Genomic DNA, 25,329 nt, shown 5'->3' with positions numbered 1-25,329 from the left:
AGAGATTTTGTTTGGTTTGTTTAAATTTATAGCTGCAGAAACCTGAGTATGGGTACAATAATTTGACACTAAAAATCATGGCTCTCTGAACCATCCAGAGTAGGAAAGTGTTTGTTTTTTTCTTTAAAGTGTATCACAGCTGCCTTGAGACAAATTATGTTTCTCCTCTGTGAAAATGACTAAAAATCTTTATTGTGCTTTTAAAAAATCTGGAAGACTTGGGAGTATCAGAAGACAAGAACAGCTCACACACAGTGCCTTAAAAAAAGAGGCTGAAAACAGAAAAATGGTATTTGTGGGAGCTGGTGTTTCTTGTGAAAGATTACCCACAGGAGATACAAAAAAAAAAAACAAACAAGGAATAGCCAGATGTGACAAACATTCCAGGCTTTACCTGGCTCAGCCACTGACCCCAGCAAATCCTCATGGATTGTCTCCTGTTAAGCCAAGAGCCCAAGACAAACTGGCCGGCAGTTCTCTTTCTAAACTGTATTTAACACCTTCCTCACAGTATCTCCCTGGGACAGGAGCTTCCTGACATCACAAACTACAGAACCAGTCAGACTAAAACCAGCCTTCTTTTCTCACCTGGAGCTCAGGTGTGAGGAACCCTGGTGCCCTTTGGAAGTGTTGAGCAGAATGGGAAGTTCTTTCCTGGAAGGTGTGAAACCTGAGAAGGCACCTGTTGTGCACAGTTCAACCCTCGCAGGAGGGAATTAACATTTTCACGAGGATTCAGGAAAAGATTTAAAAAACAGGTCTTTAAAATAAAGAGCCATGTAATTTCTGTATCAGTATTTCAGTATTAGTTACCAAAACTATACATACACACTTTTGGGCTATAACATAGTTTTCACAAAGTAACAGCAGCAGCAATTAAGGTACATTTACAGAAATGTGAGAGTCAAACTAAAATATTTTACCTCAAAAGAAAACATTAACAAAGTGCTTTGTTCATCTTCAATGCTGAGCCTCAATTTGGTGTTTTGTCTGGATTTTCATTTCAAAGGAAGTGTTGACAATTTGGTTTGTATTCTCATCCAGAATGAAAGCAAAATTTCCCAACATTGCTCTGTCTTCTGAAGCTCAAATAGCAATTCCTTATCTCTTGCCAGCGGGAGGTGCAGGCTGATCCCAGCACACACAAGCACTTGTCCCAAGAGCAGTGGGGGAATATTTCCAGCCTCTGCAGGACTCCTGGTATCCTGGTGACTGTTTCATCCCATCTCACATCTGGAAGGGTGCCCACAATTTCTTACCATCACTATTTATTGTATCTGATGGAGAGGAAAAAAGGATACTCTGGCAGTTGATAAAGCGTCAAGTTGTTGGTTTTTTTTCCAGTTGCTTGTACTTTATTCCCAACTCGGGAAACCTCTCTTCTCCCCACACCAACACTGGCTGGAGCCACATTTGCAAGTGAAAAACCTTGGATCATCGAGCAGTGATGACACTGTGCGTGTGTAACACACCCCACACACCCACAGCCTTTCCAGAACCCACCCACAGGCTGGTGTTCTACTGCTGGCCCACCTCTGCCCATCAAGGTCAATGATTGTTTTATCCTTATTTTGACTTCAAAGAGCTGAGGCTGAGCCCAACACCCAGCTGGAAACAGTGTCAGCACCACCAGGGTTGTGCTGAACAGGCAGCCCAGGAGATTCTGTCACACAGAGATGGCACAAGCAAGGACAGCACAGCAGTGACCATACAAGAATGTCAAAAAATGCATACAAGAAGGAGGGAGGGGAAATGCTGCTAAATTACCTCCAAGGAGTGAAACATAATGGAGAAACAGAAAGGAGTAAAAGATAAAACTCCAGTTTCCTTTGAGAGAAGGTTTTGATCTATGCTCACCATAACACAACTGGAGCTGCAGCATGACACACGAGCACTTTGGGGGAAGTTAAATGTATTTGTCTCTTTATATCCAATATCAGACTCTTTCACTACAGTAAAACTGCAAAAGAGGAACATTTATTTGTGTTCCCTGCTGTCAAACCCTGTATATGCACACTATAACAGCACACCTACAAAACTCTATCCCAACCAGACCAACACAAAAGCTTGCATTTAAAAGAAACTTAACAAATTACAGAGCTTGCTTAAAATTTCATTTATTTGTATTGTAAGCCAAAGGACCATCCCCAACCCAGAAATGCACTGCTCAGCCTCCTTGGGAGCTGTAACAATCAGTGCACTTGTCAAAGAAAAATCCACAAGCAATTCAGTGGCAGAGAAAAGGGACATTTTTCACACACGCTTGTGCTGTGCACACACACACACACACACACACTGAGCAGTTTCCAGTTTCCCCTGTAAGCAAAATGCTGGTGAGCTCTATCCATTATACCATTGGAAATAACTAAAACACAGGAGAGGAAGGGGAAATGAGGACATAAAGACTTTGTAAGTATTTACACATCCTATTATTAAGATAAATGAAGCCTAATTAACATGGAATTAGCCACAAGTATGAAATACAAAATGAATTAAAACTGGTTTCTAAGTAAGATGAATATTACAATCAGCTACTGTTAAAGCTAAAATATAACATAGTTTTGGAAGCTGTAGTGAAATATAAATTAATAATTCTAACAACAACAGCAAAAAAACTTACATAATTGTTTTAAAACACTTTGGAGAGCTCAAATTATTGCTTTTTTCCTCAGAAAAAGCCCAGCAGGGGGGAACCTCCCCCATTCTTCCTGCCCGCTGACATTACATTAACAAGAGTCTTCATGTTAAAGCAAGTACTTCATATATTTAATAGCTGTTGAGAACATAACTCAGTTCTTCCTAAACAAAATGTAGCACCTCCTGTGAACAAAAAAAGCACTGCTTTAATCTCTAATCAGTTCATATGCAATAATGCCTTTGTTTTGTAATGAATTCCTCTCCTGGATTTGAATGTGCCCGCAGTTGCAGGGTTCCGCTGAATCACAGCTTACACAACCACAGCCTCCGAAACGCCAGAGCCCCAGCACTGGGGCTGCAACTGTCTGGGCAGCAAGACTTTGCTCTGCAGCTTTCTGTGGCTTGGAGACACCATGGAAATCAGGAATTCTGCGCAGCATGCAGCTCCACCAGCCTCGTTAGACCTGCATCAGCTTTACCCTGATACTTGAAAATAAAGACCAAAAGCAAGCTAATACTTTATACAAGCTCTCAGAATTGCTGGCCTGAAGGTTTACCTGTCATACATTTTTTTAATTTTTTTAAATCAGCAGCTTTACCTTCTTTTCTCTGCCTTCTGGTTCTGAAATCTTCAATGCCCTTTTGGGTTATATTTCAAACTCCTCTCAGTAGGCAAAAGTGAACTCTTGTTTAAATAGGCAACTGAAATTTCAGCTGAAATAGAAAATCCTAAGACAAGTTGGAAAGGCACCTCTGCTCAAGTTTAAATGACTTTCTGTGTCCCAGGCTTTCAATCACAACAGTCCAGCTGCCTCTGTGTCCTTCACATGTCAATTTACACTCAGGTGGCAAACACTGTGAGATAAGGGCTGGAGTCAGAACACATTGTTTAATCAAAGTGTGATTACGATTTGCAGCAGAGGTGCAAACAAGGTTTCTGTTCCTGTCATGCTGTGAGGTCCAGCAGCTCTGCTGTCCCTCACTACAAAGCCCCTGTCCCACCACTCCCCCACTCAGCTGCCTGCAGCCCTGCTCTCTGCCAGGCAGTGTCACGGACACTCTCACACTCCAGGGTTTGGGAAAAGACTTCTGGAACTCCATCCCATGCACAGGCTCTTATCTGTCAGCCTGGGATGGCACCAAGGTCGTGTTTTCCCTCCTCTCAGGAACTGCCAGACGAGGAGAGAGAAATGTGAGAGCTAAAAGGGAGACTCCTGGAGTCTGTTTTCTTATGAAATCCTGCATTAGTCCTGGCTGGATAGGGGAGAATGCCCAAAACTGCAATTCCTCAGAAATCTTATTTTAACTTTGTGAATGTATCCTTTCCCTCATCCACAGTCCCCAAGCATTTCTAACAAATGCATGATACATGCACAGGATATCCCATCTGTGCCAGTTTTCCTTTCATTAGGGGAAGGCTTCATTATCTCACCCTGGCTCACCCCACTCCTACTTTGCCTGTTAAATAAAAAAATGAGCAGTTCCAAGTCATGGCTGATGTTTTCATGTTTCAGTTTTCTGCTGAACAGACTTGAAAAGTAACATCATTTTCTCTCCTGCTTCCTTGAAGCACTCCTACACACACCTTTGGGGCTTACACCTAGAAAATGCCCTCTGGGAGTCTGCTCTTGGATTGTTGCTCTTCAGGAGTGAGTTTGCTCTTGGATCTGCTCTGTAGGAGTGTCCTCACTTCCAGCTCCCCAGGGACTGGTCCCAAGCACCTTTCAGCTACTGCGATTGAAACAAGCTCTTTGTGCATATCACAAGATGATGATCATACTTTGGAAGCTGAAGCTAAATGAAGTATTTTAAATAAACATCAAAACCATCTTGTATCCCCTTCCACTTTAAGGCTATTCATTATGATCCCAGCATAAAGATCCCAACTTCCCCATCCCTGGAAGTGTTCAAGGTCAGGTTGGATGGGGCTGGAGTAACCTGGTCTAGTGGAAGGTGTCCCTGCCCAAGGCAGAGGGTGGAACAAGATACCCATAATGGTCCCTTACAGCCCAAACCATTCTAGAATTCTCTGTTTCTGTGATCCCAGAAATGGAAGCACAAGGCAGAAATACATTTCCATGCAGAAGAGGGGAGGCAGGGATGGAAAACTGTCTGGCAGTAAAATACCACTGTTACTGTGCAGGGAATAGCACTTGAAGAGGAAAATGGATCAATGGTACCTGGGTTTGTACTCTTCATTGACAACAGTCCTGGACTGTGCCTAATGCAATTCACATTACCAAGCCAGAGAATACATTCTTAACTGTAAGAGACTGGGGAGGCAGGTCACAACTGTACTCCACAAATAAAGGATTCCCCTGCTGTTCTCAGTAACAATCTCCATAGGCTTCTAGGATTTCCTGCATTTTTTAATTTCAAGGGTTATTAGAAAATTGGAAAAAAAAATATTTTAATTCTGAGTTTCAGTAAAAGAGCTCATATTCTTCATTTATATCCTTCATGAAATAGAGTATAGGACTTAAAACTTCTGTGTAAGAAGAGAGCTACAGTTAGTATCTGTGATTAGCCCCCAAGTACACAATGACACGATTTTCATAAACCTTCTTCATAGTTTTCTCAATTTGCTTCAAAAATACTTGTGGAATTCTCCCACATAAAGTGTGCACTGTATCCAGAAACTTTGACTGCAGAGGGTAGTACAAGGACTGGAAGAGATTGTCTTCAAATGGAAACTAAGGAAAAGAAAAAAAAAAATTGTTTTTACTACTTGTGAAAGAGCATTTTATAAGTTTCTGTAAAAGAAAACTTTCCATAGGCAGGGAATGTCTTGTCCTTCACCTGCAGAGTGTTACCAACCCCATCACTTCACACCCTGCCTGCCTGAGGGTGTGAATTGACAGGAATTATATTAATATAAGGATACTGTAAGAAAACAGGAATTTTGGCAGGCAGAGCTGTACACATACAACATCCCAAATGGACACTGGGCACTTGTCTGTGGACAAGCTTCTGCCCTGCATGTGCCTGAAGGCTTGAGGTGCTCAGGAAGGAAAAGCTTTCCCTGGCAATTTATGGGCCAGAGCTGCAGCCCCAGCATGAGAAACACCAGCATCTTTTTTCTACCTTTAGTATTATAAAAAAGCAATTTTTTATTACTATAATACAAAAGAGAAATGTTTAAACCATCTCAAATGCATGAGAGACCAAAGCAACCACGTTCATTTGTGTCTGGTGGGTTTTACACAAACACAACCAGCCAGGCTGCTCGCTGGCAGAGCAATCCGAGCGAAGCAGGAATCCCCCCTGGGACAAGACAAGGAGTGGCTGTGTGGAGGCAGCACTTACATCCCGGATCACCTCGTAGAGGGCCTTGAAGGTGGGCTGCTTGTCATCGTGGTACACGCCTCTGTTGCCGTGCAGGATGGAGACCCCCTCCTCCTCCGCCCCCCTGCAGTTGCTGCCGTACATGCAGTGGTCGGGCCGGTAGTTCCACTGGCAGGGGAACACGTACAGACACTCTGCCCTCGACAGCAGGGCACAGGGAAGGAGGAGAGACACATCAGACAAGAGTTACAACAAATTAAACCAGCCTGGGACTGATGATCAGGGAACATTCACCTATATCGTTTGCAAGTACCCCGATTTCCTTCCCTCGTGCGTGATTCCACTCCCCACCTGTTGGTCCTGAACAGACAACACAAAATCTGGGACCAAACACAGCCAAAGGGAGCCCCTTGGGAAGCTGGAGTGGAAGAAAAAAAAGCAGAGGACACAGCAGGTGACACTGTCCAGCACCCTCTGGAGCAACAGGAACAACTGGGGAAGCACACACTGCAGTGAGGGTCATGGAAGATCAAGACTCCTCCTGGAGCCAGCATGGGAAAACCTGCAAAGTGTCTCCAGTGTTTGCTGCTGAAGCTGTCACAGAGGTCATGACAATTTGTTACACAGCAGAGCATAAGGGGTGGTGTATTTTATCCACAGCCCTCCAAAGAGTCATCATCCATTAATTTCACAGGTCTAGGTTATTTAGAGATGAGCCTAATTTCTCAAAAGGCCTCATAACTCGCTTTCTCCTGGTGATTTTTTTTTTAAACTCTGTGCACACAGTGCTTGCAATCTGCTTGTCATAAATCACTTCAGTCCCTGCAACCTTTCTGCCTCGGCTCTGGGGAACAATGAATCATGGCCGGTGCCAGCTGGGCATGGCAGAAGCACTGAAGATTGAATTCTTCCCTTGGCCTTTTCCAGCTGCCCAGGAAGCCTGCAGTTGGTCCTGTGTGGTTCTTGAAAAGCAGGAGAAAAGCTTTCTGAACTTTTCTTCCCTTAAGGCCTCTCCAGCAGAGTTCTCCAAAAAGGGAGAGCAGTCTTTGGAGATGGGCAAAGGGAGCAGTTCCTCATGCCTGGGTAGCAGAGCTCTCTGTGGTTTTAACTCACATCTATAAAAAAGCACCTGCAGCAGTCTTGGCCAATTCCCTCCCTGGCCAGTCTCAACAACCCAGAGCCTAAGACTCCAGAAAGTCCAGTTTTCTTTGTTAATCTTATCCAGTTCTTTTGATTTCTTTTCTTGAGCAGTCTGATATGCAATTCATAAAAATATTCTTTACCAGTTCTGAGGAAAGGACAGACTGTGGCGCAGAGGAGTCTCCATGTGTAGCTTTGATAGAGAACACTCATCACAATATTGAAGTATTTTTGCAGCCTTTGTTTTTTTCCTGCACACTTCAGTGAACAGCTTGAATCTGACTTCACAATTAATCTGGCTCCATCTTTTTCTTTCTCCCAGAGACCATACTCCCATAACACTAATTTCTTTTTGGAAATTAATTCCCACTGTATTTTTCCCTAGGACTGGGGATAATCTATGGTGTACCAGGGACACTGATGTTTGACATCTGCCTGCAGCAAACAGATGTTTGCTTTTTGCTTTGCTTCTCCTCACTCCAGCAGTTTGCCTGGATTTGGGTATATCCAATTACCTACCCTGTGACTCCTCAGAGAAAAAGAAAAGGGAGGAGAATAAATAAAGATAATTCCAAACTTGGTTTAACTTAAGGTGACAAGGTCACATAGGAAACCAGGAGAAGCAGTAGGGATGGATACTCAGCATCCATTTAGAAGCATGAAATAAGGTTCTCAGCTTCTCTGGGAAGCATGTGCTATGCTCCAATGTTTAAATCCCTGCATTTCTCACCAGCAGGACATCGATGACATCATCTGCTGCCTGCTGAGACTGGGTCACTTGGCTCAGAGGCTGGAAGCTGTTTTAGATGAGATTTTCCAATGGCTGTGTCCACTTTCTGTCTATATTAACTTTGTTACTTATTTGCATAAGTATCACAAATCAGCTGAATTTCAGAAAAACAGGGTTTAGCTTTGCAGAAAGTTTGGCACTTTCACATTCAGATAAATATCTGAAACAAAAACATTTTTTCAGCTACACTCTGGTCCAGTGACACCCTGAAGCACACACACAACACAAACTTCATCCCTTCACTTCATCATTAATTTTATACCTCATTATTTTCTCAGATCCCCAGAAAACAGATTTACATATCCAAGAGAACCAAGTCCAAGCCCCATTACCTGCAGCAATGTCAGAAATATTTTCATAGGTTATAAATCCTTTGAGGATGCAGTTACACAATAATAAATAAATTCAACTAATAAATACCAGAGTATTTATGCATATTATAACTAACAAATAGCAGTTTAAAAAATATCAAGCTCAAGATATTTTCTTAACACAGACAGATAATGATGACTCTGAGAATCACTCCTTACCTGGGTTAAAGGAAAAAATGATATTTAGCAAATCCTGGTCTCCCCATGTGATGTAATTTTTGTACTTTTGGTACAATGGATATAACATTTCCTCCCAGGTCAAGCCACCTGGTATCAAGCTGTTCTGCAGGGCAGGAAAACAGAAGCAAGGGGTTAATGTCATGATCAGTGCTGTGGTATCTGACCCAGAGTCAGCACACACAAATCTCTAAGTTCTGCTAAGCCATGTTGGACACCCAGGTGAAAAATGAAAAAGTGCCAGGAAATGTTAGACGTGGACAGGGCTGTAATAGCAGAATTCAGTGTTTATCTAAACAGGAAAACAAGGTCTCCTGGGCCCAGCTCTGATGTCAGCTCCTGCTATTCAAAATCTTCCTATTCCAAGTAACAGGAGGGGGAAAAAAGTGAAAAAGTGGAAAAATGCAGGGACAAGGTGAAAACCAAGGTATAAAAGCAAGGAAAATTACACACGTACTGTAGTAAGATCAATGTTTGGGTTTTTTTTCCTCTACCTGTTCCTGTAACAATGCAGGAAACCCCTGGCATTGCCTGAGGAACCACTTAGGGTGGTTCCTCAGCAAAATTAAAAAATTAATTAAAATTAAGCAAAATTTTAGTGATTACAGAACATGTGCTCAATGACATGGGCCTGTCGTGAAAATGTTCCCTTCTCACACTAGCTCACAGAGTCACTAATCTGCAGTAGGATGCCAAAGTCTATTCACAACAGATGCAAAAATCACCAATTTCTCTGCGTATTCACATAAAGCTTTCCAATTTTATAAACAAGACAGCTACTTCACTGAAGAAGCTTGAAGTTTGAAGAAGCTACTTGAGTTTCTTCTTTCATGCATCTTTTCAGGGAAATGTAAGAAGTTGGGGAAGCCATTTTTAACACTGCTACCAGACTGCTTCAGCTGCAAGTTCTCACTGCTCCAGCCTTGAGGAAGATTCATTTATTTTAATAATCACGTTCACAATAGCTTTTAGTATCCCATTATATATATTCTATATTTCTCTGATTCTTTGTGTTACAAACTTTATGTAATTTTACACTGAGCTTTCCAAGATGTGAAAAATACACCAACCCTGAGTTTCTGCAACAGCTGCATTTGTTCTCACCTTGAACTGAGTGCTGCGGATCCGTGTCAAATTCATCAGCATCACCCCGGAGTTGACGCCGGTGGTGCCGTAATAGGGGTGACGGGCAAAGCGGCTGTACCAGCCAATCTTGGGGATCTCGTGCTCAGGGGCCATGGCAGCCAGCTGGGTGGAGTTGAATTCTCTCAGGAGGTGCCAGATGTCATCGATGGGCCTCAGGAACAGCACATCGGTGTCCACATAAAGCAGGGAATCCACGTCCTTTAAAATCACCTTTGGGGTTTGAGCAGCGGGATGAAAAACAAATCAGAGAGACAACAAACACAAAGATTATTGGCAAAAGGCGCTTTTACTTTAAACTGATCATTTGGAGGTTATTGACTTATCAGCTATATGTAATTACACAGAGGAACAACAGTTATCAGATTATTGGCTTGTTGTTTGCTGGGGTTTTTTTGAACTGCACAATAAAACAGCTAGCAGAGCACTGAGGTTGGATTAACCTTCTTATGAAGCATCAATTCACAGAGCTCCCAAAATACCTGCAAGGACTGCTTAGTCCCTGCTCAGAAATTACATGTAAATAAAATATATTTGCAGAGCTATTTCCAACATCTATAACTGGTGAAGCATACAGTGTTCTCCACTGGCAGAAAGGATAACCCAGGAGATCAGAATATTTAGACTTACCTTGATATATAACTAATATATACCACTGTTTCACATGAATTAAGACAACCTCATTGATCACCAATATATGTGCATCCCGCTGAAGAACAAAATTTGGTTGTTAAACAGAAATATCACATTAAAGCATAGCAGGTCGTATTCTGAGCTGTTACCAAATTCTGTATGAGGAATAACCACAGTAAAGTTGGTCAGGTCAGAAGGGTGAAACTGCAGCTTAAAGCCAGGATGGCTTCAGTGGTTCCTGCTGACCATGTTCCCCCTTGTGGCTGCCCACATCCTTACACACTCCTTCATTAATATCCATCCTGTGATGAATGACCTGGTGTTCCAAGTCTTTGTAAAGTAATAAACATCCCTACCTACAGCTGGCCACCAGTTCCAACCGCATTTTTACTGCTCTTCTTCATTATTTGCTAAATCTGTCCAAAATTTCCTGAAGGACTGAAATCTTCTTACTTTTGTCTAGCCAAAAACCCTATTTACTTCTCTGTCTTTGAAAAGCAAACCCAAAAGGCTTTGGATTTTCATCATGTGTAACACAACAATCATTATCACCCAACTGCAATGACATTAATGACAAGCTCTCCTATTTATGCAGGTTACAAGAAATTCTACCAAAGAAATTAGGCTTTACATAAATGCTAATGTATTGTGACTGCGGATTACCTGTGAAATAGAGTGAACAACATTAGGATTTTCAACAAGTGGGTGAAAAATATCACCTCTAAGCATGCTCAACAGGAATCCACTAAGATGCCAAATCCGTGAGTAAAGACTTAAATGAGATTTTTCACCTGACTGAACACTTTGGCATTCAGACTGACATTTAGTCAAGTTTAACAAATCCCTGACCTGTATTTCTGACAGGATAACTACATGTTCTTCCTACAGAACAGGGCAAGCAGGAGAAGGAACTGTCTCTGCATTTTAAACAAAATTTATACTCACAACAAACTCTAAGTAAACACATCCAACACAATCCAGATCTCTCTGCTGGATGGAAGATTACAGCAATACAGCATTTTCCCACCCAAACCAGCATGTGGAGGTATCAGTAAATAAGTGACAAAAATAGTTCAGTAATACACTAAGAGCTCAGAGTAAATATTTGCAGATGTTAAGTATCCTCAAATCCAGTACTAAAAAACTAAACCAATAAAAAAACCAGCTGCTGTAAGAGTAAATCAATAGAAAAAAGACACTCTGAAAGGAAGAAAAGTTTTCTTTTTATTGTGTATTAATTATTCTGCAGCACCCAGGAGCCCTGATTCATAAGGATCTGCTATATGAAGGCACATTAAATCAAAATACATTAAAAAAAGAAAAATCACCCCCAAATTTAGTCTGAGACAGGAGGTAACACTGGAATACAAGCAGAGCAGAAGCTATTAGACTTTGCCTGGGGATTCACAGCACACTGCAGACCGTGTAAGATTTTTGTCTAAGGAGGTCCTGATAAAAAGGCAAATTGAGGCATTTTTCAGCAGGAAAAACCCCAGTTCAGGGGGAAGTTTAACAGGGGCCTACAGCCTGGACACTGCTTCTTCCAGCAGAAAAACATTCTTTCAGCAGCTTTCAACACACAGAAAAAATTAAATCTGTGCAAGTCCACAGACTGTAATAACTTTCCTACAGATTCAAGCAGGTATTTCAGTTTTTTGTGCAATGTGTACCAGCAGCAGACCCCACCTTGTACTCCTCCTCTCAGGATTCACATGCTCTTTCTGCTGGTTAAAAAATTCTTCTTTCTCCTGTGTCCAAGGTGTTGCCCTGCAGTGACACCCAGCTGGCTAAAAAAAGCTGTGCTACCTCCTTTAAGCCCTTCCCACTTTCACATATTGAGTGTTAAGTCTCCTTTAAAACCTGCAGATGTCAGTTTGAATTGCTCACATCTCTCCTGGCTGTGCCTTGGGTAGGGGGGATTTAATTTCACCAACTGCAGCTGTAGGAGTTCCTCACAGAGCAGGAACCTGCAGTGCAGGTTAAAAGTGACATGCTGTGACCTGGAGCAGGAGCTCTGCCAGGCTGTGTCTGGAGGTCTGAACTCACACAAACCATGCAGACACATCTGACAGCCTGGGATTTTGGAAAGGGATGGCCAGAAATATGGTTTGCCCTGCTTGTCTTCCCCTTGCTCTGCAGGCTCTTACAGCTTAAAAGTGTGATTTTTTCTCCTTTTTTCACAGCTATATAGAGTATTCTTAGTAAATCTGTCAAAAAGTTCTGCACAGAACTGGCTATATTTAGCCTGGAACTTCTCTTAAATACTCAATTATCTGTAATTTGATTTCACAAATTCTGTCTCCATAGATTCTCCCTGTGTTAGCAAGGTTGGCAAGGAATAACACACTCCTGAGTAAACACACACTGGTGTACTGTGAAGCTGGACTACCTTAGGGTTTGTGAGGGCTCGTGTGGCAGCTTAGCACAGCTTTATCCAAAATTAGGGACAAATCACTAAGCTTGGAGTAACAGTGCCACAAAGTGGAGTTATTAAACCTCATTGTAGTAAGAGATTAACTCAAGTTACAGCAGAGACTTTTGTCTAGATAAGGCCTTGGCATCTATTCCCACTGGGCTGGATACCTGAGCATCCCTCAAGAGGAAAGCTGTAACACAGGGATATTGCTAATCTATCTTAAAAGCTCTTAAGTAGATTAAGTGTTTTGAGAAGGGCTCTAAATGTTCATCCAAAAATCATCCAAAAATCCCTTAAGCATTTCAGGATACTTTAGCTGATTGTTTTCATAGCTCCAGAAGAGCAGCATGGAGACAGCTGCAGCCAGCCCCGAGGGACCAACATCCCTGGGACCAGAGAATGTTCCTCACCTGCTGTCTTAACACCCATGTCAGGAGTACAAACCAGCTCCCAGTGGCTGCTGAGAGCACTGCTCTTCTAGTTTAATGTTAAAGTTTCATTCTGTGCTTACCAAAAGATCTCCATCTTCCTCCCTGTGTCTCTGCAAATGCCCTGGATGGTTTTATTGCAGCAGAGTGCAGCAAGAGATTGACTTGTGAGATTACACAGAGGCTTCATCTACATCCCCTGCATGTAAGTGGCAAATGTGCTCAGATGTCTCAGCATGCCTCTCAAAAATGCAGGATGCTGTTGAGTCTTCCTTAATATTTTAGCATCCTGGGTAGAGTCAACAAGCTGGGAATGTGCATCTCAACCTGTTGCCCAGGACAGAACAGTTCAGTACTGCAAACTGCAGGGTCACATCCCACAGCTCTACTTACATCACTGAGTAAAACCACTGAAAGGTTCTTAACCAATTTTTTCCCTGAACACATTCCTCAGACCCTCCTGTCCACTTTCACACGCCTGCTGGTGCTGCAGAGGAGATTTCTTTGCCAGGAGAGGCACTTGTGAATCAAAGACTCACATTCCACTCGGGCTTAGCATTATCAGGAGCAAGACAATTTGCACAACTGAGAGCTAAACAGCTGATAACTACTGCTCTCCTGGGGTCCTCCCTAAATCCAGGCACATTTCATGCTGCTGCAGGGAAAAACGCTCAGTGTATGGGGAAGGATTAAAAAAAACCCCTGATATTCTGGTGGTATTTATTAAAAATAAAAGTCAAACTAGCTCTCTAAACAGTAACACTTTGAACCCTCGATTCCCACTGTATGCAGCCAGTTCAAGTGGGATATCAGAACCCAGCTATCAAACACCAAAAAAACCAAAAAAACCAAAATAATAGCTGGAATTACCCAGAAACAGCCCAAGGTTGTGTCAGCCTGTGAACTTGAGCACGAAAGCTCGAGGGTCCTACAGGACATCTGCCACCTCAGCTATGACTACAGCTTGTTTATTATACCCACACCAACTCCGTGTCAGCTGCAACTCCTCTTGGACAGCCCCTCCTACACAAAGCCATAAACCTCAGCCTGACCACACACAGTATTTTGTAACTGCCCCCAGAGAAACAAACATTTACAGTCCAAGCTGTCCCTTCATTCTGCTAACACAACGTGCAACAGTCTAATATTCCTTAAAAGAAGTTACTGGAGAACATCAGCAACATGTGAGTGACAAAAAGGAATCGGTGAAAGCACTGCCCAGCCTGAAGCAATCAGCATGAATGCATAACCCCTTCCTGTCATCAGAACAGTGAAGAGAAATAAAAGTTAAGTCATTCCTGTGATTAGTCTCCCAAAATGACAGAAAGTATCACAGAGGAACAGAGATTTCTGTTTACCCAGGACACCCTGACAATGTATGGAATGAGTGAACGCTTAGGGATTATTTTCCAGGTGATACAAAATATTTACTCAGGGGACAGAGGATCCCTGCTGCAGTTGGAGTTACTTCCAGCCCATCTGGCCTTTGTGCTGTTGATAGTCCACCCCTAAATGGCAGATCAGCAGAACTGCTGACAGCACATATTTTCTCACATATGTATTCACAGGCTACGTATCTGGACATGCAGCTGTCTCCTGATTGCTTCCATCTGAGAGGGGAAAGATTTCTTTGTGTTCACCCCCCACACTTCTCCTAAGACAGCAATGAAGAAATCTGGATCATGTGAACAGCTTGTCACTTCACTGGAGTCACCCCAATCAATAGCAACCCACAAGATATTTTTGATAGATGTTCTCAGTTCCACAGAAATTGCTTTATGCAAACGTTCTTTCAACTTCTGATATGCAAAATTGGGATCAACACTTCCCTTCTCTCCAAGTTTACGACACTGAGTATAATACAACTTTTCAGTGAACTTGAAGAGTCCAAGATACACCGAGCTCTTGCATGAAATCCAACTTCAAATACACTGGAGTTATTACCTTAAGGGCAATTCTGACAGTCTTGAAGAAAAGAAGTAAAACTCAAGGAAAAGGGAGTGCTGGGAGCATCAGTTTAAGGGCTAACATATGGAAAGGAGGATGGTGGGTAAAGAGGGCATGTTGTAAAAATGTTATTTACAAAAGGCATGCAGCATCTACTCCAAAAAATCTGCCCTGAGAGAGCTCTCACACTCTCTCTGGAGCCTGGAGAGTGTGGAGAGCCCGAGAGGCTCATGGAACCGGAGACAAATGAGAAACACACATCCTTTGTTAGCCAGGAAAAAGCCAGGCTGGATTTCTGTGTTGTTTTTTTACAGTGTCTTAAAGCACAGACTAAAATTATCTTTAAGCAGATGTTTCAGCCTGAAAACGGGTTTAATATTACACCAGCAAAGCTTCCTTTCTGTGGAATCAACCTTTTCCTGAAGCAACCTACTCAGAAATCCAGGTGCCTTACCGGAAGAAACAGGCGCTGGGCAGCACATGGTTTGAATAACTTTTTCCATTCCTGAGCATTTCCTACTGAGAAGGTTATTGGGTAAAAGTTGGACTCAAACTTCTTTGTATATGAGGAAGGCCACTCCTTTAACTGAAAGACATGGTGGGAAGAAATCAGACACTAAATGTTATAGAGCTTTTGTATAAAAAATGCATGCATAAGGAATTTATAACTGCATACAGTAAACAACATGCTCAGCTGCTACTTGTTGATGTCAACATAATTTTCCTCAGAGGTTTGCAACTTATAACTAACTCATTTATTTATTTTCCAAATGACAAAGAAACACACCTTCTTCTCAAATTCAGGCTTAAGGGAATCCTCAGCAAAGATGTGGAAGCAGAGCCTCCTGTTGCTGAAGAGAACTGCGGATTTCAGCATGATCAGCGTCTCCTCCAGCCGGTCCCCACATGCCACCACTGCCAGATGCATGCACTGCAAGGATGAGGGCTCCTTTGGATGTTTCTGCTCTCCAGGCTTCCTGAAAATTCAGGCATAGGCACATAAAAATTACTGAGGTAGACATGAAGAGAATTCTTCCTTAACAGGCATCAATGTTGTTTTTTTCTTCATCATTTTGCAAGAGATCAGGAGTTTTTTTTCTGGTGAGATATTTACAGAACAAGCAAATAGCATGGTAATTTCTGTCCATGGTACAGATCAATAGTGTTACAATTATAGCATAAAGAAGAAAGCTATTTTCTGTTATTCCTACATTTCTGGGTTTGCAAAAATCACTGGACTACCAACAGAGATGAAGGCCATTTCACAGCACCTCACACCAGACACCACCTTGCTCTGTGCAAACGACAGCTCTTTACCCAGCCCAGAGGTCAGGAAGACAGAAGAGAGTCATGACTACCCAGCCAACTTTCTAACAAAATGCAGATCACGCAACTGCATCCAGCAAGTTCATTTCCAAGCCCATAACGGCTAGACTGGAAGAAGACATCCATACTTTTTAAAAAAAACCCTCCATCCATACGAAAATTGTTCTAACAGTTAATTAATTTTGCTATTATAGATGCATGCCTTAATCCTGGCCTGAAGGTACTGGCAGAGTTTCAAAGGACTGCTCTCCATTTCACCCCACTGAATCCACGAGATTTTGCTAAATAGAGATTTCTGAAAACAAATATAGTCACATATCCCAGATGAATCATATTATATTCCAAGGGCCAAACTGTGGGATTTTCACTTAGCACCCACCTGTGTGGGCTTTAAATACATTTCATCCAGATATAGGGAACACAGTCAGAAGCACAATGAAGCTTCCTGCTAGCCAGAAAAATCAGGTTCTCCTGAGAAGTTGAAGACCTTCTGAAAATAGTCTTTTGATTCTGTTGTTTAGCATGGAGGTAAAAATTGCATCCTCCAGGAATGCTTGTACCATGGTGTATCCACATTCCAACACAGATGGCACTTAGCCTCCATCACAGGGGATGGAGCTGACCAAGCAACTAAATCCCAGACACAGTAATCATTCCTGAAGAGTTCAAAAGGCAACTCGTAGATCACTGCCTGCTCTGGACATATCTTTGAGCAGAGGACATCAATCCCAGCCCTGCTCAGCACACACAGTTACACACACACACACACAATTAATCACTGAAGTTAATGCTACAAACAGAAGCTCTAAATAAAGAGAAAAATGACAGTTTTAAGATGTTACTATTTTTTCCAGACATTGAAGTGCTGCTCTGTGTAACAGCAGCATTCTAGCCTTCAGAGTAACCTACCTCTGTGCAAAGGAACACCAAGCACTGGCACTTCACTGACTATAGAAAGCAACAGGTTTCCTTAAGGGTTTAAAATCTTCTTTCTGCTTTAGTCTTAATTAACCCCCAATTTCATCAGTATATAAATAATGGAATATTACATCTATGTGAAGTGGTATTTACTTTCCAACCTATTAGTGTAAAAGTCGCTGAATTATTGACGTGAATAATTAGCTGCTCACACAGATCACCTTTTCCCCCTTCTCCCTATCTGTGTAATGTTTCCCCTTAATTGAGTCTCTAAATCAAGCCATGCACAGGCTGGGAGCTGCTTTGATGTAGTTTCTGGCAATGGAACTCACTGGGAGAGGGACTAAACCCTGCACTTTTATTGCAACATTTCAAAACCCCACACCAAAGCGCTGAGCTTTCCTGGGTAATTTTAGCCACAGTGAGCTCTGCATTCTGCAGCTGTTTTGCAGTGAAAAATCCAGTATGTGTAGACAACACTTCCAGAGCACAGACTCAGCAGAAGCAATCCTTGGTGAAAGCAGAATGCCTGGAAAGCCCATGGGAGTAAGGAAAACAACAGACATCCAACATAGACACCATGGAGGAGAAAGCTGAGCCTTGGAGGTGAGGAATTACCAACAGTGCAGGGGGCTCAAGAGCCTGGAGAGGCCTGAATTAGAATAAAAATCCCAGAAAAGGGAGCTATTTGAACTACATCTGAGGGCAATAACCAGTGAGAGAAGTAGCAATGAGGAACAGAAGAATTTTGGGACATAATATTTTGCATCTTCTTTTTAAGTACATCAAGAAACTTAGAGGACAGTGAAAACAAAGGTGAGCTGCAATGGGAGATAAAACAGTGCCACAGCAGGATGCATTTGACTGTAATTTTAACTTAGCCTTTAAAAAATAACATTTATCCAGAAGCCTGAGAAGGGGCAGATGTAGAAGAGGCAAAGTCAACCTGCCTGGAGGGCAAACAATCAGATCATGGCAAAGAACACTCCAGCTCCCCTTCCCTGCCCTGTTCATGCAAGCACCTCATACAGGGCAAGGAGAATGGAAGGGACAGGGAGGAACAGATGGATGGAAGGACACCCCTTAAAGATGTGCAGGGCACAGCCAAGTCATCCTACTTGGAAAATGGGAACAGTTGTTACAGCTCTAAGAATTTCCTACCTCAAGAGACTCCCAAGACATTAAAAAGCCCATAGATCCACAGAGTAATGCAATTATTATCATTAGCCAATTCTTCCTAGCATTTACATTCATTCCTTTACAGTTCAACTTGTCTGTTATGAACAGTCTGTAGCTGGATTTTATAACCTAAATTAAATGTTTAAACACATTGAAAGCAATGCAGAGACCAGGACCCTAAAGTTTAATGTGTTTGACAAGAACAAATACACAAACTAAGATTAAGCACTCCAGAAAGCATCACAAAATACTTGCAGAACACATCCCTGTGGAGTCACTGAAGACTGAACTTGGTAAGATGGAGCACAATAAAATGTTTACAGCAAAGACCTTCCAACAATACAGAGCAACTCCCATCCAGTTGCTCACTCATATTTTACTTACTGAATAAATTTTTTTCAGAAAGGCACTGACACAGCAGGAGCAGTCTGAGTGCTCAAGCACAACACTATGCATTCCCAGGTCTTAAAGGTAAGATTACATGTAATTTTCTTATTAGTCACAGCCAAAGTGTCTCAAACATAATTAACCTAAAACCTGTCTAAATCAATCCAAATCCATTCAAAATAATGCGTTCCCACCTCATTACAGAGCCTGCTAATCTATTCAAACCTTCAAATTTATTCCTGAAAGATAATGCGTGCAGACGCTTCCAAAATGCAATATAGTTGTTAATTTTTGAAACCTTCTTCCCATTATGATCTCATTTACTTTTGCAGCACAAACAAGGGTAGATTTAGGCGTTGTATCAAAACTGGTGATTCACTGAACAGGCTCCTTCCCTGACAGCCACCCCTGAGTCAACATCCCAACAACAGCTCCATGATGTGAAACATATTTTCTTGCACGCTTTGAAATACAAATGTTTTTAAATCAACCTTTCTCACTTTGCAGCAGTTGCACGAAACGAAGTGTAGCTGCTGCCAATCCAAAAATGGTTGAAGTTTTAACTTTCTCCTAAAGGGAAAAAAGCCACTCAAAACCAGAATGGATGTTCCTCCTTCCTTGTATGAAGTGTGTTCTTTATGAAACAAGTATGAAATACTTGGGGTTTCAGCATGTTATTATCAAACTCAAGCCAAACTTGCATGTGTGTGCACACAGGCTCCACAGAAACTATCTTGACAGGTTGCCATGCAAGAGATGTTGTGCACTGAAAAAGTTACTTTCAGGGAACTAAATGTGCTGGCAAAAGTTCATTTCCCCAGCCCTGCCACACTGGTTTAAGAGAGAGCATGGGCACATCTGCCCTTCAAATGTAAAACAATCCTCCTTCTTTTTGATACTTTGCACACATGCATTTAGAACATATATAAAATTCTTTATATAACGAAGTTTTACCGAAGGCATAGGACTTGATACTTCCAAGAGGAATGAGCAGTAAAGCCACCACGAAAAACCAAGTTTTCAAAGCTAATCAGAAACTTACCTAGATTTGTCTAAATTATCTAATGACCAAAGATGGACACATGAATGTCATTGCTAACATTGGTGAAGCACCAGTCAGCTAATGATGTGTTTACATTAAGCTTTATATATAGCTTCTTATGCTAAAAGAATGATGCACTTCTTAAAACCTGATATCTTCTGATATTATATGACAACAGAAAGCAATACTACAAATCCCAGTCAAAATACAATTTATCTTCCCTGCAAGATGCTGATTCTCATGAAGCAAACACAAATCCTAAGTAACACCCTTGTTTGTGAGCCAAGCCCAAAGCTTTCATCTTCTGACAAACCAACTTGACAAAACTGAATTTAAATGTTTTACACTCACACAGACAGAACCTCACTAAAGTTCTGTTAATCAGTTCTGCAGTCTCATACAAGTATGTACACTGTGATCACCTCACAAGATCTTGCACAGTCCTAATCAGATTTGTTATTATCCTGAATTAATCAGTTAGATAAGGTGGGATCTCTCACATCAAATAAAAAAATAATGTTCCTTCGCTCAAAAGGAGGAATTAAAATGGTAATCATGGCCTGTTTCTTACAATCCAAATTCAAGCCCCGACATTGCTTTCAGTTTAGCTTGGATCAGGTTTTCTAAGCCCAGCAGATCCCACCACCTGATGCCTTTCCAACCAGGCAAGCATCACCTCCATTTATGTCACACCCTCCCCACAAATTCTTTTTTTATGGATATCCTCACCTGAATAAATTTTAGTAACTAATGTAACACAGAATCTTTCAGCAAATGGCTGAACAGGACCCACAGAATTAATTGTATTTCTCAGTTATACAAACTCCTGCTGGGGCAGGATGACAAGGGAAAAAAAAACACCAACAAACCCTACAAACAAAATTCTGAAGAAAATGCTCACTTTGAATACTAAATTCACCCTTTTTCTTTTTGCTGTTGTGTTGCAGACCTTGTAAAAAGGACTTGCAATGTCAACAAATAATCAAAAAGTTAGATAACGTCAAATTGTGAAACATGAAGATGCCACTGAAAAGTGCATTGAAGTGGAATGGTTGTTTACACTCTCTGGCAGTTCCATACTTTCTGGGCTCCCTCCTTCAGTGTTCTTCTTGATTTCCATGATAATCACAGAGATATGCCTTAAAGAAAAATGACTTCAGGAGGTACAGTTGCTAGTGGAAATAATCCTGCTTTAATACCGGCATTTGAATTCTGTCCGTGGCCCACTCTCAGCCCCAGAAAACATCTCCTGCATTCAGTGGGGTAACAATGCTGGGGAGAAACCAACTGCTTTAATAAGTTAACGAGTAAGAGCTCAAAAAACAGGAATAGTCTTTCATTCAGAACATCACTGTGAAATCATGAATCAGAGACACAAAGACATACCAAGTTAATTAGATATATGAGGTCACACTGACCATAATATAATTGGAATGCAAAGGGGAAAACAAGTCCTCCACCCACTGAAAGCTGCCCTTTCTCAACTGATTAGTTTTTTAAAAAATACCCTGCCTGTAAGGTGCTGGGAGAGGAAACACACCACACCACGGTTTAAAACACCTTTAAAGTTCTGCTAAATTAATTTACATATTAAAAAAACCTTCAACACAAAAAGCTCAAAAGCTTAAAATCTGCCAATGCCTCCGCAGTTTGGAGCCCAGTGGCACCACATTGCAAAGACGAGCCGCCTTCCCTTTTCCCTGGAAAACCCGCAAAGCGCAGCTCCCGAGGTGACAGCAGCTACTCATTCCATACAGCGAGTACCAACCACACTGCCCACGTCAGCTCCGAAACAAGGCCAGGATAAATGGAAAAGCCGCTACTCCACAAGCTGCTCCCGCAGAGGAGGGAACCCCCCCGCTCGGGCACAGGGAAAACCCTTCGTGGCATCTCTGGCAACTACGCTGCCAGGGGAAACACGCAGGGAAAAGTTCATTCTTGAGACCTCAGCAGTTTGCACGAGGGTCTTTCATCGCCGATCACTAGAAGGGGAAGAACATCTGGCAGAGAGAAGTGTCCGACGCACCGGCACCAAAGCGACACGGCCGAGGGGACCGCGGGACGGGCGGGTCACGCGTGGGGCTGGCCACGGGCACAGCGGGCAGGGGATTCCCGAGGGCAGGGGCCGGAGGACGGAGCCGCCCCCGTTACCTGGCGCTGGCGCTGCCGCCGCCCGCGGGGCTCCTCCTCGGGGGGCTCCGGCCGAGGCGCGGCGGGCGGCGGGCGGGCGCGGAGGGCGCGGGCGGCGGGGCCGCGCTGCCCGCCAGCAGATAGAGCAGCAGCAGCACGGCCAGGCACAGCAGGGCCGCCGCCACCTTGCAGGGCCGCCGCATGGCCGGGTCAGCACGGCCGCATGGCCGGGTCAGCACCGCAGCACGGCCGGGCCAGCAGCGCCGCACGGCCGCGTCCCGCCGGCCGCATCGCCGCAGCCCGGCCCGAGCGGGGACGTGGCCGCTCAGCCCGGCCCGAGCGGGGCGGGGCGGGGCGGGCCGCGCCTACCGTACCGCCCGGAGCAGGGCCCGGCCCCGGGGCCGCCCGGCCTCGCAGAACACCGGGCTGTGGCACGGGACGGCTGATCGCTAAGGCGGCACAGCGAGGAGTGCCAGGCACGGAGCGCGGATGCTCAGCGGGACATTTGGTTTCACGGGTGGGCAGTGCTGGGACAGCGTGAGTGTGTGCAGCGAGGTGATCAGGAGAAAAGGGGGAAGCTCCTCTCGATAGCGCGTTTCCTCTGCCTGTGCTAACAGGGAAAGCGAGCCTCTCTCCGCCTCGCAGCCCGTTTATCACCTGCAGACAGTACGCGCTCCTCACTCCATCTGCACCGAAGGCAGGCAAAGCGCACGAGCAAGTGCAGTACTTGTAGAAGAACCGTGAAGCAACAGGGCGCTTCACTCACTTGTGGGTGGCTTTGTCCCCGTGTGACCCATCCTAGCCGATCTGCTGTGGAACATCAGCAGGAATCACAACACTGAATTTCACAGAAGTAAATCCTGCTTGGGGTGGTCTGATTTACCACCTTGAAATGTACAGAATGACAGAAATACAAATACAAGGATTCCTGCTGCCCCATGGAGCTGGAGTACACGGCTGTGCAAAGAATGGAGACACCAACGTTGGAAAAGGGAGGGAAGGGAAAGTGGAGCCTCGCAAGTTCAGTACTGGAGGAGCCTCGTGTGTCCCTCATGGAGCCACTGGAAATGACACTGGCATTCACTTGGCAGTGGAACTGTGCAGCCTTTTACACTGCTCAGACCACATGCCTTCACCAGTGGTACCCCAAAACGTACCCTGCCTTAGCATCAGTCCAAATGCAATGAATAGCTATTGTTCCAAGAGTTTCATCCAACTCAGATTGTGGCCAGATATGAAAATGTAAATTACTTCATGCTAAGAGAAAATAGCAACACCAAATGAGAAACTACAGAAAAACCACAGTGCATAAACATATGCTCTTTCCTAAGAATACATGCACTATAATAAAACCCTACCAAATTTTATAGTTAATGAAAAAGAGTACCAGTGGCAACCTGCTGAGATCCTCGAGCTGTTCAAATGTGTGATTTTTGTATCATCAATACAATCGGTTCCTTCTCTAGATGTGTCAATTAAGCCCTCTTAGTAATTTTGTTTTGGACTACCATTTCCAAAATTGCCAGATTTACTGGTTATTATTAGCAATGTAGAGCCAATTGTGCTTATCAATTGCAAAGCTTCATGTTTCTACTTCTCCAGCAAAAACAGCAAGTTGTCCTAATTACTTGCCCAAAACGTTGTAGATAATGCATTTTAATTCTGTTCTCCATTGAATATATACCATCCAAGTTCCCTTCATCAGAAAGATGCACTAAAAGATGAAGTCTTTGTGCATTTCCAAATAAAACTTTTTCATTACAGTTCTAAAAAAATTCAGTATGTATTTTGCAGAAGAAAGCAGAACACATTCCTTAGAGATGCTACTTCATCCTTTACTTGGATGGAAAAGCAGAATGGCTGATGCACCACTTTCTTCACTAAAATCAATATAAAAATAGTTCTTTTACAAGGACAGTATTAGCACAAAAAGAAAAAAAAAATAAAAGCCTGGGAGTATTTAGGCTCTAAAAAAAATAATTCTGAGCCAGTCTTGGAAAGTGTCAGACAAGAACAAATTCTCAGATAAAACTTCTTTATCTTTCACAGGCTTGTCCTGCAAATTTGAACTTATCCAGAGAAGATACTGGTTCATAAATCAGCTTCCTGTCTAATATACTTATTACAGATTACTTTGTAAGGTCCAAAAGTTAATTAGTGCTGAAGTTCTGTGGAAATGCATCAGAAGTTTCTGAGGACATGACTGAGGCCTTAGTGCAAAACAAATCAGCATCTGAAATTAGATATCATTAACTTCTTAAAATGGAAGAAAGTTTTTTTATGTGCCATGCATCTTCAATTTCTGCACTAAAAAACTGGGACACAAGGAAGTTTAGGCTGAATATTAAAACCATCCATCAATTTTAAATCAGTGGGGAGAACTTTCTATTTTGAAGCAAATTACTTAATTTTTGTGCAGTACCTGAACTGCTGGTTCAGTTCAGTGCAAGAGTAAAGATGTTTTCTTAAAAGAAGATACCATATTCAGTGGATTTCCAGGCTGGAGGATTGTTTGGCCATTTTTTTTTTTTTCCTAACAAAACTTTATTATGAAAGGTTATATAATTATGCTTTTTCCCTCCAGGAAAATATTTGAATGCATTTCAGAGGGAGCAATAAGAGGAAGACAGTCAGCAGCATTATAAAATGTAGAGACTTACCTAGAACCAGAATACCTCTCATAGTCCAAATGCAGAATAATTAGAATAATTCTACATTAGGTGATATATTTAATAGATGACAGCTTTTTAAACCAACTTGTATGCTCTTGGATCTTCTTGCTCTCCTGTATTTGCTCTCATGCTGTATTTGTTTTGGTCCATGAGGTTCTGTCCCCTGTCCATGTTTGCATTAATTCAGTACCTTGGAAGAGCTTTATGTAATTGGGAATTCCTACTCTGACAGTGCTCATGGGGTCACTCTTCTTTTACTATCTTCTACCTTATCTGCAGCAAAGGAAAAGACAGGTGAATGTAAACATAACAGGAATAGCACATTTGTTCACAGGAATTAGTACTGGATTAACCAGTGGCTTCACAGAAAAGAAAGAAACCGCCTCCCCTACACACTCAAGTTCAATTTCCACCCTTCTTTATGAAAAGCAGCTGCTAAAATAAAATGTTCAGTCTGTGCAAGACGTTTTATGCAATGGCAGATAAGAATTCATTCTTTTCATTTAAAATCCAGATGACTGGATTGAATTGAATTGTGATTTTCACCCTAAACGACCCAGCATTACATAGCTTTACACAGCAACACTGCGCTCTTCCATACTGCCCGTTACTCGCTCCCTTTCCAACAACTCTTGCAAACACCAGGAAACCTCCCCAAATTTACGGGCAGCAAGAGTTTACAGCCGATCTTTAAATTGCCGCACGTTT

At 42.7% G+C, this 25,329-nt stretch overlaps 1 protein-coding gene across 2 annotated transcripts; it reads right to left on the bottom strand.

The window, feature by feature from the left end:
* Positions 1-761: 761 nt before the first annotated feature.
* GXYLT2 (glucoside xylosyltransferase 2) lies at positions 762-25,270 on the bottom strand. Of its 2 annotated transcripts, none has more exons than XM_015641386.3 (7): positions 24,610-25,270; positions 15,755-15,944; positions 15,422-15,553; positions 9,505-9,756; positions 8,383-8,506; positions 5,944-6,116; positions 762-5,330 (listed from the first exon to the last, which is right to left on the bottom strand). In XM_015641386.3, the coding sequence occupies exons 2-7, from the start codon at positions 15,893-15,895 to the stop codon at positions 5,148-5,150; spliced, it is 1,005 nt and encodes a 334-aa protein (XP_015496872.1). In that variant the 5' UTR covers positions 15,896-15,944; positions 24,610-25,270; the 3' UTR covers positions 762-5,147. The 2 variants fall into 2 exon arrangements, with proteins under 2 accessions (XP_015496872.1, XP_015496871.1); XM_015641385.3 differs by lacking the exon at positions 24,610-25,270 and adding an exon at positions 21,971-22,230.
* Positions 25,271-25,329: the final 59 nt, after the last annotated feature.

Source organism: Parus major, chromosome 12 (genome assembly GCF_001522545.3).
Source record: "Parus major isolate Abel chromosome 12, Parus_major1.1, whole genome shotgun sequence".
Classification (NCBI taxonomy): Eukaryota; Metazoa; Chordata; class Aves; order Passeriformes; family Paridae; genus Parus; species Parus major.
Note: the sequence above shows the minus strand (reverse complement) of the source record. Positions and strands in the feature narration are given on the sequence as shown.

Bases quoted from the DNA above. Each gene is read 5' to 3' on its own strand.
- GXYLT2 (XM_015641385.3), bottom strand. From the start codon at position 22,152: ATGCGGCGGCCCTGCAAGGTGGCGGCGGCCCTGCTGTGCCTGGCCGTG. The intron at 15,945-21,970 runs GTAACGGGGGCG...CTGAATTTTCAG, and splicing joins GGCGGCAGCGCCAGCGCCAG to GAAGCCTGGAGAGCAGAAAC. The intron at 15,554-15,754 runs GTGTGTTTCTTT...CATGTCTTTCAG, and splicing joins AGCCTGAATTTGAGAAGAAG to TTAAAGGAGTGGCCTTCCTC.